The sequence below is a fragment of the Canis lupus genome, chromosome 4 (assembly GCF_003254725.2).
Source record: "Canis lupus dingo isolate Sandy chromosome 4, ASM325472v2, whole genome shotgun sequence".
Lineage (NCBI taxonomy): Eukaryota > Metazoa > Chordata > Mammalia > Carnivora > Canidae > Canis > Canis lupus.
Window position 1 is genome coordinate 71,833,429 of NC_064246.1, and position 13,901 is coordinate 71,847,329.

Consider the following 13,901-nt stretch of genomic DNA (forward strand, 5'->3'; position numbering starts at 1 on the left):
TTGCACTTCCCGCTCAGCAGGAGGTCTGCTCAAGGAGTCTCCTTCTCACTTTGTCCCTACCCCTCCCCTCACACACTGTCTCTCTCTCTCAAATAAATAAATCTTTAAAAAAATATTAAAATAGTGAATAATAGTGTTAAAAATGCAGTTTTTTAAACTCCTTAATCAACTATACTACTATAATTGTTATGTATATGACTCTAATTATTAGCCATTTGCCAATGTATAATGTTTTCTTCAGTTGTAAAACAATATTATCAGGGTGCCTGAATGGCTCAGTTGATTAAGTGTCCAAATCTCAACCTCAGCTCAGGCCTTGATCTCAGGGTCATGTGTTCAAGCCCCACGGGTTCCATGCTGGGCTTGAAGCCTACTTTAAAAAAAAAATAAATCAACCTAAATACATCTGTAAAGTAAGATGTTAACCACATAGGGTCTTTGAAAAATGTTGCGAACCAAGAAAATGCTCAAGAAAAAACACATTCCATTAAATCATTTGTTTGTTTGCTTATTTAATGAGGATAGAGACTTGTTTATACCCCGTCCCTGATTTAGAACTTAATTCCTGGAAGTGTCAAGAAATAAAGCCATTACAGTCATACCCTTTTTTCTTGTAAGTATGGTGTTTAAACTTGCCATGTTATTTCATCGAGAAAAATAAAGAGAAAATAAACATGTAACAAAAGGACATACTTAATTTCTTTTGACAGTGTTTCTGCTTTGGCTTAGATTTTAAATTTTTGAGCACAATAAAGTTTAGGGTAGAAGAGGCCTTTTTTTCTTTTTTCTTTGTCCATCTTTCAAGGGCAAACAAGCTCCAACAGGCTTCAAACTAGAACAAGTTTAGAGTTTTTAGAATTTTGATTACTTATGCAAAAATTTTTTATAGTAGATCTAGGGGAGATGCAGGTTCAGTTAGTGACAGTGACAGTCAGTGATTCCTCTTGCCGATGGGTATTCACATTGGTCAGTCTCAGATTTTGAGTATCATAAATATGAATGTGATTGTTACTGTTACAATCTTGTTTATGATAGGACAGATAGTAAAAAGTGAGAATGGACCCAAAATTAGAACCATCAGAATAAATAACATATATCTGAGGGGATGAGGCACTTTAAAAAATACATTTCATATTTCTAAAATCTGGATGTAGTAGCCCGTCTTTTCTGAAAAACTGTTAAATTGAGAGTACATCAAGATACTAAAGAAATATCAGTGGATCTTCTCTCCAATAGCGGGATTGTAAATGGGCTCTATTTCTTGTACCTTTCTATTTTTTTCCAAATTCACCAAAATATAGTTTTTTCCCTAACCGCTTTAAATTTATAGCATATTCATAGTTGTGCAACAGTCACCACAGTTAAATTTAGACCATTTTCATCACCCCAGAAAGAAACCACATACCTATTAGCAGTCACTCCCTATTCCTTCCCACTCATGCCCTAGGCAATCACTAATCTACTTTATATCTCTATATTTGCCTATTCTGATATAGAACTTAGATATAAAAAAAATGGAGGGGGGGGAAATGGGAGGGTACGTCTGGGGGGCTCAGTGGTTGAGCGTCTGACTTTGGCTCAGGGCATGATCCCAGTTCTGGGGATCGAGTCCCACATCAGGCTCCCTGTAAGGAACCTGCAATAAAATCTTAAAATCAAAAAAGCTTAAAAATTTTTTTAAATTGGTTTTCAAAAGATTTTTCTTTAGAAACTGCTAATTTATGAATAAGGCCTACTTTTTAGTATCAGGAGTTAACTTTTTTTTTTTTTTTTAAGATTATTTGAGAGGAAGAGAGAAAAAGAGTGAGCATGAGTAGAGGGAGGGAGAAGCAGTCTCCCCACTGAGCAGAGAGATGTGGGTCCTGGGATCCTGACCTGAGCTGAAGGTAGCTGCTTAATTGACTGAGCACCCAGGTGCCCCAGGAGTTAACAATTGTATAACAAAAAGAGTAATTATGTGAGGTGAAGGATATGTTAACTAATCTTACTGGAGTAGTAAAAGCATGTCACTATATATATTGTATCACATTATTTTGTATACCCTAAAATTACACAATGTAATACGGCTATTTTATCAGGGAGGGGAAGAGTTAACACTTCTGATTTCTGACATTTTTTCCTTCTCCAGATTTTATTGTGCAGTTTTTAGAGCAGCAAGTTTGTACTTTGAACTGGGATGTAGGTTTCGTAATACAGACAATGAATGAAATTGGAGTGCCATTACCTAGACTACTGGAAGTATATGATCACTTGTTCAAGTCACGGGTAAGGGATATATGAAATAAACTATTTAAAGTTAAACTTTTTCTAGATAAAAGGAGAATATTTTGATTATATAAGTATCTTGTCATCTGATAAAATTACATCAGCAATTTGCTTCATTGTGAATATAAGAAATTATTATACTTTAGAGTTTTAAAATTGGTGAGTTGCTTTGCTGTATATTATGATAAAAATTAAATATTTCTTAGTATTAGTAAACGTATTTGCTATCCCCTTGGTGGATAGCCTAACCCCATTATATCAAGAATCACCATTTGTGTTACAAGAACAAAATAAAAATGTATTTATTCCCTATAACTTCATCTAAAATATCAGTGATCTTCCTTATTATAAGACAAAAACTTTGTAACTATGATGGTGAGGCATGGTAACTAGATTTAGTATGGTGATCATTTCCCAGTGTATACAAATGACAAATTATTATGTTGTACAGCTGAAACATACAATGTTGTTTGTCAGTTCTACCTCAATTTACAAAGCAATCTTTCTCACCATATCAAACCTCCTCAGACTATATGTTCTATAATTTTAATCCTGAATTAAAAGATCCAAATGAAACCTTCTGACTTACATCATGTCTTCATGGTAATACCATCAAAACATTTATGCATTGTTTTGTAAGACGCTTAGATATCTCATTTAAGCCTCAAAGTGAGCCTACAATAGGAGGTGAGCATCTAACAGGGGCAGAGATTTTGAATAAATAACCTGCTCAAGTTACATGGCTAGTACTGGTAAAGCCAGAACTAGAATTAAGCTTTTAATATTATGTGGTTACTAAATTATTATCTGGTCATGGTTAATGTTTGAACATCATTGAAAACTGCTTTGTGATGTTATTTAGGAAAAGTAACCCACTTTGTAGAGCATGTAATTTTCCTGTTCAGGAACCTGTGTTTCCTCTTGACATGGTATCTCATTGTGGTTTTGATTTGTATTTCGCTGATACTGAGTGATGTTGAGCTTTTTTTTTTTTTTCATGTGTCTGTTAACCATTCGTATGTCTTCTTTGGAGAAATGTCTCTTCATCTCTTCTGCCCATTTCTTAACTGGATTATTTGGTTTTGGGTGTTTTTTGATAAGTGTTTTGTACATTTTGGATACTAACCCTTTATCAATGTATCATTTGCAAATATTTTCTCCCATTCAGTAGGTTACCTTTTAGTTTTGTTGACTGTTTCCTTTCCTGTGCAGAAGCTTTTTATCTTGATGAAATCCCAATAGTTCATTTTTGCTTTTTCCCTTGCCTCTAAAGACAATGTCTAGTAAGAAGTTGCTTCAAAAAAAAAAAAAGTTGCTTTAGCCAAGGTCAAAGATGTTGCTGCTTGTGTTCCCTTTTAGGATTCTTACAGATTCCTGTCTCTCATTTCAGCCTTTAAACCATTTTGAATTTAATTTTATGTACTGTGTAAGAAAATGGTCCAGTTTCATTCTTCTGCATGTAGCTGTCGTTTTCCCAATAACATTTGTTGAAGAGACTTTTTTCATATTGGATATTTTTTTTCTGCTTTGTTGATGATTAGTTGACTATATAGTTGTGGGTCCAATTTTGGGGCATTCTATTTTGTCGTACTGTTTTTGTGTCAATACCATACTGTCTTCTTGATTATAGCTTTGTAATACAGCTTGAAGTCCGGAATCGTGATACCTCCAACTTTGGTCCTTTTTCAACATACTTTGGCTATTAGAGGTCTTTTCTGGTTCCACACAAATTTTTGGATTATTTATTCTAGCCCTGTGAAAAATGCTGATGTTATTTTGATAGGGATTGCATTGAATGTGTAGATTGGGTAATATAGGTGTTTTAACAATATTTGTTCTTCCATTCCATAAGCATGGGCTGTTTTTCCATTTCTTTTCCTTTTTTTTTTTTTTTTTTAAGATTTTATTTATTTTTTCATGAGAGAGACAGACACATAGAGGGAGAAGCAGGCTCCTCACAGGGAGCCCGATATGGGACTCGATCCCTGTACCCAGGATCATGCCCTGAGCTAAAAGCAGATGCTCAACCGCTGAGCCACCCAGGCATCCCTGTTTTTCCATTTCTTAGTGTCTTTCAATTTTTTTCTTTTTTCTTTTTTCTTTTTTTTCATTTTTTAGAGATTTTATTTATTTATTCATAGAGACAGAGAGAGAGGCAGAGACACAGGCAGAGGGAGAAGCAGGCTCCACACAGGGAGCCCGATGTGGGACTCGATCCAGGGTCTCCAGGATCATGTCCCGGGCTGCAGGAGGCACTAAACCGCTGTGCCACCGGGGCTGCCCACTTTCAATTTTTTTCGTAAGAGTTCTATAGTCCTCAGTACAGATCTTTTACCTCTCTGGTTAGATTTGTTCCTAGGTATCTTATAGTTTTTGGTGCAATTGTAAATGGGATCGATTCCTTGATTTCTCTTTCTGCTGCTTCATTATTGGTATGTAGAAATGTAACAAACTTGTTATATCCTGCAACTTTGCCGAATTCCTCTATCAGTTCTAGCAATTTTTTGGTGGACTCTTTCAGGTTTTCTACATAGAGTATCATGTTGTCTATGAGTAGTGAAAGTTTGACAACTTCTTTGCTGATCAGATGGTTTTTATTTCCTTTTGTCTGATTACTGAAGCTAGGACTTCAGTTCTATACTGAACAACAGGGGTGAGAGTGGACATGTCTTGTTCCTGACTATAGAGGAAAAGCTGTTTTTCCCCATTGAGGATGATAATAGCCGTGAGTCTTTCAAATATGGCCTTTATGTTGATTTCTTGAAGGTTTTTATCAAGAAAGGATGCTGTATTTTGTCAGATGGTATTTCTGCATGTATTGAGAGTCTCATATGGTTCTCTCTTTTTTTAAGATTTTATTTATTTATTTGACAGGGGAGGAGAGAGCACAAGCAGGCTGAGTGGTAGGGAGAGGGAGAAGCAGACTCCCTGCTGAGCAGAGACGCCTTTAATGTTTCTTGCAGGGCTGATTTATTATTCACAAACTCCTTTAGTTTTTTGTTGTCTTGGAAACTTTCTCTCCTATTCTGAATGACAGCCTTACTGGATAGAGTATTCTTGGCCACCTAGTTTTCCCATTCAGCACTTTAAATCTATCATGCTACTTCTTTCTGCCTGCCAGGTTTCAGTGGACAGGTCTGCTACTAACCTGTGTGTCTACCCTTGTAGATTAAGGACCTTTTGTCCCTACCTGCTTCCAGAATTTTCTTTTTACCTTTGTATTCTGCAAGTTTAACAATGGTATATTGTGGCTTTGACCTGTTTTTGTTGATTTTGATGGGAATTCTCTGTGCCTCTTGGGCTTAAATGCCTGTTTCCTTCTCCAGATTAGGGATGTTCTCACCTATAATTGTTCAAATAGACCTTCTACCCCCTTTTCCCACTCTTCTTCTGGGACTCCTGTGATAAGGATATGAGTTCACTTTATGGAGTTACTGAGTTTCCTAAGTCTACCTTCATGATCTAATAGTTTTCTTTCCCTCTTCTTTTCAGCTTCATTATTTTCCATAATTTTATCTTCTGTATCACCTATTCTCTCCTCTGCTTCTTCACTCCTCATTGTCATTATATCCCATCAGTTTTGCATCTCAGTTACAGCATTTTATATTTCAGCCTGACTAGTTTTTAGGCCTTTTATCTCCGTAGCAAGTGTTTCTCTGATGTCTTCTATGCTTTTTTCCAAGCCCAGCTAGTAGTCTTAATGACTGTTGTTCTAATTTTTTTTCTATCTTTTGCGTGTTTTGAAAGCTTGTTGTTACAACATTCTATATTAAAAAGGAGTCAAGGGGATCTCTGGGTGGCTGGGTGGCTCAGCGGTTTAGTGCCTGCGTGTGGCCCAGGCCCTGAACCTGGAGTCCTGGGATTGAATCCCACATCAGGCTCCCTGCATGAAGCCTGCTTCTCCCTCTGCCTCTGTCTCTGCCTCTTTCTCTCCCTCTCTGTGTTTCTCATGAATAAATAAATAAAATGTTTTTAAAAAATAAATAAATAAAAATAAAATGGAGTCAAGGAGATCTGGTTGGCTCAGTCAGATAAGCATCTGACTCTTGAATTTGGCTCAGGTCATGATCTCAGGGTCATGAGATTGAGTCCTGCACTGGGCTCCATGCTCAAGCATGGAGATTTTAAGATTTAAGATTTTTCTCTCTCCCGGGATGCCTGGGTGGCTCAATGGTTGAGTGTTTGCCTTTGGGTCAGGGCATGATCCCAGAGTTCTGGAATCAAGTCCCACATTGGGCTTCCTGCATGTGGCCTGCTTCTCCCTCTGCTTGTGTCTCTGCCTCTCTCTCTCTCTCTCTCTCTCAAGTAAATAAAAATATTTAAAAAAAAACAAAAAAAAACTTTCTCACTCTCCCTTTCCTTCTGCCCCCCTCTCTCTTTCCCTTTCTTTAAAAAAAAAAAAAAGTGGAGGAGTCATACACTGTCCAAGGCCTGGCAATTCAGGAATGTTTCTGGTGTGTGCTGTGTGGACTCTGCTGTTGCATTTTAGGTGCTCTTTCTTACTGGTCAGTCTCCAGAGCTCCTTCTTGCCTCCAATGAGGAGTGCTTGGACCTTTAACTATGCATGCTTTCATTTGTTTGTTAAAATAAGCCTAGAAAAAAAAAGAAGAAAAAGCCTGATCCAAAACAGAAAAGGACCCCAAAAAAACAAACAGATAATCAAAAGAAAAGGGAGGGAGAGAAAGGAAAAAAAGAAGCCTGAACCCCCTCCCCCCCAAAAAAAGAAAAGGAAATGGATAAACTAACAAGCAAAGAAAAAACTATAAGCCTGATTCCAAAGGAAAAAAAAAAAAAGTAAAGCCTGGTCCTAGTCCCACCAGTACTATAGGTGACGCTTTGAAGTGTTCTATAGTCATTAGGTTTGGTGCATGTGGGATGCTTCCTCGGCTGGTCTTCTGGGAGCGAAGCCTGTCACACTATCTCAGAGTCAAACTTGTCTCAGTAAATAAGCACGTCCCAAGCACAAGGGGGTGGAATTTGATGTAAGCAGCACCCACCTCTCCTGGGGGCCGCTGTGCTGGTGACAAGGGGGAAAATAGCACCATCCCACTCTCTCCTCCCTAAACCGGGCATCCCACACCCCATGCTGTGCAGGAAGCCCTCACAGAATAGTGAGAGCTGTCAGCGCGCCTGGGGTCACACTGGTCCTGTGTTAAATGCTAATTTTAATATCGGGAAATTTTGCTTGGTACTCTGGTGACTGGTTTAATAACATAAACAGTTGAAAAATCGGTTGACATATTTTACTTTACAATTCATGATACGTATTTTCTTTATAGGATCCATTCTGGAACAGAATGAAGAAGCCCCTGCACCTTTTGGATTGTATACATGTACTATTGGCAAGATATGTTGAGAATCCTAGCCAAGTTTTAAATTGTGAGAGGTAACTATGAATTAGATTTTGTAGTATAGTAAAAGCTTTCAGATGTTTCTAATAAGTATCTAGGCACCAAAGCTAGAATGGGGGAAGATATGGAGATTAACTATTTGAATATCAGCGTGCATGAAAGGTTAGAGTTTTTTCCATTTTTCAACCCTTTGAAAACCCTTAGAATCCTTTCTGTAGGTAAAATGATATAACTTGTGAGTTACTTCTAAACTCCTTTTCCTTTGAGTTAGTGATCTAGACAATTCAGTTATGTCTTTGTGAGATTATTGGCCTGATTTCAAAATGATATAACTTGTGAGTTACTTCTAAACTCCTTTTCCTTTGAGTTAGTGATCTAGACAATTCAGTTATGTCTTTGTGAGATTATTGGCCTGATTTCAAGGTATATTTGTTTGAAAAGACCAAAAGAATATAAATAATATTAATTTAAGGAGTCATTCTTACTGCCTCCCTTCCCATTATAATAATCTTCCAAAGGAACACGATGGTCATGTGATAATTCACCTATTCTGTGGATTTCTTGTCTGTTTTCATTTATTTACCATTTACTTAATCATATGATCCTTCCTCTCTGTGGGACTTTACTAAGGTTAGCAGAAATTGGAGAAAAGTCTTAAAGTAGGAAATGTTTACTAAATGTATTTGTAGTTGATCAGGTATCTCTTCCTTTGCAGGAGAAGATTTACAAATTTGTGCCTGGATGCCATTTGTGGTTATCTGGTTGAGCTTCAGTCTATGAGCTCTTCAGTCGCGGTACAAGCCATCACTGGAAACTTTAAATCTCTTCAGGCTAAACTAGAACGGCTTCATTAATTATTGTAATGTATTGTCCATACATTTTGATCTGTAAAATAAAAGCTCAGCTGGGTCCGGATATCAGGTGCTCTAAATCTAAGAATTTACGAACAATTTTAATAGAAATATGTTTTTAATACAGTACATTTGCCAGATGAATTTTTTATTACTATTTTGTTTTTTAGTAATCAGGTTAAAAAATAACATAAGATTACTTATGATCTTAGCACAAAGATAAAAAGTATTTAGAAATTCTTATTTTTAACTTAATGAAGGCAGAATTTTGAATTTACACTATTCATTTCCAAGTTAGTCCAACAATATTGATATCAAAACCTAAATAGGCTATTTGGGTAGGTCCCATAATACTGGACTATATAACAATCCTAATGTAGGCAAATAAACACCGTCTCTTTTTAAAAATTATTTAGGTTTTGGGTTCATCTTTGGAAGGAAATTTCTTCCAACTACTAATTATGTCAGTTGTAATTCTTAAAGATTAATACATATTTGGCTGTTTTTTGAGCAGGTGGCAAATGTGTAACTAATGTTCTATGTCCTAAATACCTACACAGGGAGGTACTGTTTTATTTTAGTGCCTACCTACCTGTCCTTGTGACTCATGACTGCGTTAAAGCAGGGGTTCTCAAAGTGTGTGCACCAAACCAGCATTATAAGCATTATCTGGGAATTTGCTCCATTTGATTCTTCCTCCGCCCAGTCAATAACCACAACAAATGAATTTTGTCCAAGACACAATATATAAAGCAAAATTGTTAGTAATGTAGTTTTTAATCTTCAACAAGTTGGAATAACTAAACCAAGTTCCCCAAAGTCATGGCAGCAACAATGAAGGAGAACAGAGTGGGAATGACCAGGACTAAGAAAAAAACAAGAACATGGACTTCTTTCCTTTCATTTTTTATGCCATCAAGAGTAATTACCTTCTGCTTATTGTCACTGAAGCATGCCTAATGATTTTTATAAAAGTACATTTTGAAAATAGTTTTCCTTCCCTTCTTTTTTCCTCAAGATCATGGGTTGACCTTTTCATATTTATTCTCTTAGAAGTTAGCTTCCTTTTTCCCATAAACTTCTGAATCATAGTATTTAATAGACTGTCAAAATGTCACTCATTAGGTACCACTACCTCTCATATTTTTCAGCTTTTTGTTCTTAAGTGTTGTTTTTTAGAGTATGTGAAATGAATATAAGTTATGCATTGTTACTTTTATGAACATAAAATTCTGTTACATCTACTTAAAACGAGAGTCTTGCCTAAATGTTATTTAGTGTGGCTCCAGTTCTGCTATATATATACATATATATTTTTTAAGCCCATTTACACACAAACATGTTAATATATATGTTAAATATCCACAACTCATAATATTGAAGCTACATCTTTCAAAAGCACCGTAAGCTAGCACAGCTAAATGGACCTTAGGAATCAGAAATCTGAACCCTGTTCCTTTTATCAGAGAGCACTTTTGAGAGGGTTTAATAGTACCTATTGCACAGCACATGTTTTCCATACCCTTGGGAGAATGAGACTCTTAAGAGAAATTAGATCCCCTCCTTTTTAGCTCTCTATAACTGTGTTTCTAAAACGCAATTCGTAAGAATCACATGGATAACCTACTAAAACAGATGTTCACCTCTAATATGATGCTTATGCTGGTGGTCAGAGGCTCAAGCTTGGAGTAGCATTGTTCTAGCACATTTGTCCACTGTATTATCTTGTACTTGGTGTTATTCAACACATTAACACATTGTTTCTTTATAGTGACTATTAAACATATATAGGCAACAAATAAGTTGAAAATTATTTATGAAACAGTACATTCATTATAGGCAGTGATGAGTCACTGAAGATCTTAATTGTGACATTTGTTTTAGGTAGATCATTTTCATATAGCAAAATGGTCAGGAAAAAAGAGAAAAATCTATTGAGTAACTTCGCAAGGTATGGTATATTGACCCTGAAATGCATGTGATCTATGTTCAGCATTTTTTAGTTATAACATATGTGACTTACTAGTGACTTGCTCATTGAACACTTCTCTGCTAATCACACGGATTTCCTCCGCATTTATGTTTTGTAGTTAATTTCAATCTCAGGATTCACAGATTGCTCATTCTCTTCCTCAGGATACTTCCCACCTCTTTTTTCCTCTTATTCAAGAGAGGAAAAATTATGATAGTGATACAGTTGTATCAAGAAAATGAAGAACTGGAATATTGAATGTAAAAGTCTTGAAAGGGCACGTAATTTTCTTTCACTTTCTATCAGTTTCTTCATTTAAATTCTCTTAATAATAAAAATTTTTTCCTCAATATTTTTGAGTCTTCTCATTCTTGAGTTAAATCATTTAAACTTTCAAACTTTCATTTCCCTAAGAAAACAAATATTCCTCATAAGAAGATTAAAGCTAAATAATAAGACTTTTTTAAATTCAAAAATTTGTAAGAATTAATGTAATTTATTCAGTTTTGTTCTATACTCCAAATATTTAAACTCATTTAACAATACTGTTATTTTTACTTTTTTCATTGCAAATAAGCATCATTTCTAAACTGCATTATCAGGATCCCTGGGTGGCTCAGCGGTTTAGCACCTGCCTTCGGCCCGGGGCATGATCCTGGAGACCCAGGATCAAGTCCCACATCGGGTTCCCTGCCTGGAGCCTGCTTCTCCCTCTGCCTGTGTCTCTGCCTCTCTCTGTCTATCATGAATAAATAAAATCTTAAAAAAAAAGTTTTTTTTTTTTAATTTAAAAACCGCATTATGACATACTTGAAATTAAACATTTGTTTTAAAACTCTCAGTTATGGAAACTACCTCTTTTTTAAAGATTAATCAGTTTAGGGATGCCTGGGTAGCTCAGTGGTTGAGCATCTGCCTTTGGCTCAGGTTGTGATCCGGGGTTCTGGGATCAAGTCCCATATCGGGCTCCCCTTGAGCCTACTTTTCCCTCTGCCTATGTCTGTGTCTCTCATGAATAAATAAATAAAATCTTAAAAAGATTAATCAATTTACCATGTGGGAGTTAGGATTATCCTATCTCCAGTCCACAGCTGAGTTTCTACCTGTATAATGAACATTTTCACTTAGCTGACCTCTACAGCTCCTCAGTCAAAATGTGACCAGATATGCGTTTATTCCTCTTTTCTGCAATCTACCCACTCCTGTTCCTCCTTTTTTCTGTTCTCTTTTCTCTCTTCTCCTCTTCTCTCAAGCTTAACACACAACATGGCACTTGACCTCATGATCAAAAGTTGGCATGCTCTATCAGGTACCAACCAACCAGGTACCCCCTTCCTCTATTTTCTACTCCGTCTTCATGATATGAAATCTCAACTCTGAAGCATGGTATTGCTTTTAAACTCTCTCCTTCCAGATCCAACCAGTCACCAATTTCTAAGCAAGCTTATTTTCTTAATATTTACCATATCTGTTTAATTATCCCACTACTTCAGGTTTTTAGAGTTTAGTGAGGTTCACTTAGATGCTTGTAGTAATGTCACAATGGTCTTCCTCTAATTTGACCCCTTCCTTGGGTCTGTTTAAAATGTACACCTATGGGCAGCCCGGGTGGCTCAGCGTTTTAGCGCCGCCTTCGGCCCAGGGTGTAAACCTGGAGACCCAGGATCAAGTCCTGCGTCGGGCTTCCTGCATGGAGCCTGTTTCTTCCTTTGCCTGTGTCTCTGCCTCTTTCTGTGTGTCTCTCACGAATAAATAAAATCTTCAGAAAAAAAATGCACACCTAAATATATTACACCTCTACCTTTTCCCTCAGAATAAATTCCAAATTCCTGGTATAGCATTAGGACTCTATTGCAGTTGACAAAAATTTAAGACTTTATGTTAGTTTAAGCAAAAGAATTTATTAGCCTTCAAAACTAAGAAATCCAAGTGTAGAACTACTTCCACAAGGCTAGTTCCAGAGCCTTGATACCTTCAGGGCTTTCTCTAGGTCAGTTCAGCCCTTCTTTTCATGTTTATTCTTTGTGTCTGCAGTTTGCTGCATACCTCTTGGGAGAATGCAGGCAGTGTCAAGTTACTTTGTTTTGGTTACTCCAACAGAGATGCCCCAGGAACGGTTCTGATTAACTCAGCTTGAGTCATGGACTCAGTCTTGGGGTATGATGATATAGGATCATCATCCAAACCATACAGAACAGAAAAGAAGTGGGATCCCTGGGTGGCACAGCGGTTTGGTGCCTGCCTTTGGCCCAGGGCGCGATCCTGGAGACCCGGGATCGAATCCCACGTCTGGCTCCCGGTGCATGGAGCCTGCTTCTCCCTCTGCCTGTGTCTCTGCCTCTCTCTCTCTCTCTCTGTGACTGTCATAAATAAAAAAAAAAAAAAAAAAAAAAACAGAAAAGAAGTGCTTTCTTAATTGAATGCTAGGCAAACAGCATTTCAAATCAGTCCACAAAATCTGTCCACTTGTTTACCAATACTTCCTTGTACAATAATGAAAACTATAAACCCATAGATCCAAGAAATACGAACCTAGAGCAGGACAGATGCAAAATCACACCAAAGCACATCATAATCAAATTCTAAGCAAATAAGTAGAAGGGAGCTTCCTCAGCCTGATAAAAGACAACTATAAAAAATGTACAGCTAAGAACACACCTAATGGTAGGAGACAACACTTTCTGCAAGATTGGGAACAAAATATGTATATTTCTTTTCTTTTTTTATATATTTATGATAGGCACACAGTGAAAGAGAGGGGCACAGACACAGGCAGAGGGAGAAGGCAGGCGCTAAACCACTACGCCACCCAGGGATCCCTGTGTATTTCTTTTCAACCTTGTGTTTGAGGTTCTGATCATGGTGATTTGGCAAACAAAAGAAATTTAAGACATATAAATTAGAAAAGCAGAAGTAAATGTGAGATTATCCATAGACAATTACCTATATAGAAAACCCTATATAATATACAGAAAATAGCACTGCTAAATAGGAAAAGCTACTAGGACTGAGAAGCAAAATCACAGGATACAAGGTCAACCTACAAAATCAATTGCATTTCAAGAACCATTATATTAAGGGTGCCTGGCTGGCTCAGTCGGAAGACTGTGCAACTATTGATCTTCAGGTTGTGAGTTTGAGTCCTACGTTGGGTGGAGAGATTACTAAAAAATAGACTTTAAAGAAAAAAAGGTTAACATTTATCAAAACGTATACATACACAGATCATACATGATACCATTTGTAGTTGAGATGTAAACATAAAAATCCAATATTGAATCATAACTGCATAAAATTAACTGCAGTACATAGTATATTACTGTAATAATTTAGTAGTTCACCTGCTTTTTCATTTTTAGGTTTTATTTATTTGAGACAGAGGAGAGAGGAGCAGAGGGAGAGGGAAGCAGACTCCCCACTGAGCAGGGAGCTAGATGCCGAGCATGATCCCAGGACCCTGGG

The 13,901-nt window shown here is 36.9% G+C and overlaps 1 protein-coding gene across 1 annotated transcript in view; it reads left to right on the top strand.

Annotated features, from left to right (window-relative positions):
- NUP155 (nucleoporin 155) overlaps positions 1 to 10,791 on the top strand; it is a 70,520-nt gene extending 59,729 nt beyond the window's left edge. The window contains exons 33-35 of the mRNA XM_025436255.3: positions 2,129 to 2,265; positions 7,545 to 7,651; positions 8,332 to 10,791. Coding sequence (XP_025292040.1) covers positions 2,129 to 2,265; positions 7,545 to 7,651; positions 8,332 to 8,470 — 383 coding nt within the window. The 3' untranslated portion in view covers positions 8,471 to 10,791. The remainder of the gene's footprint in view (positions 1 to 2,128; positions 2,266 to 7,544; positions 7,652 to 8,331) is intronic.
- The last annotated feature ends 3,110 nt before the right edge of the window (positions 10,792 to 13,901 follow it).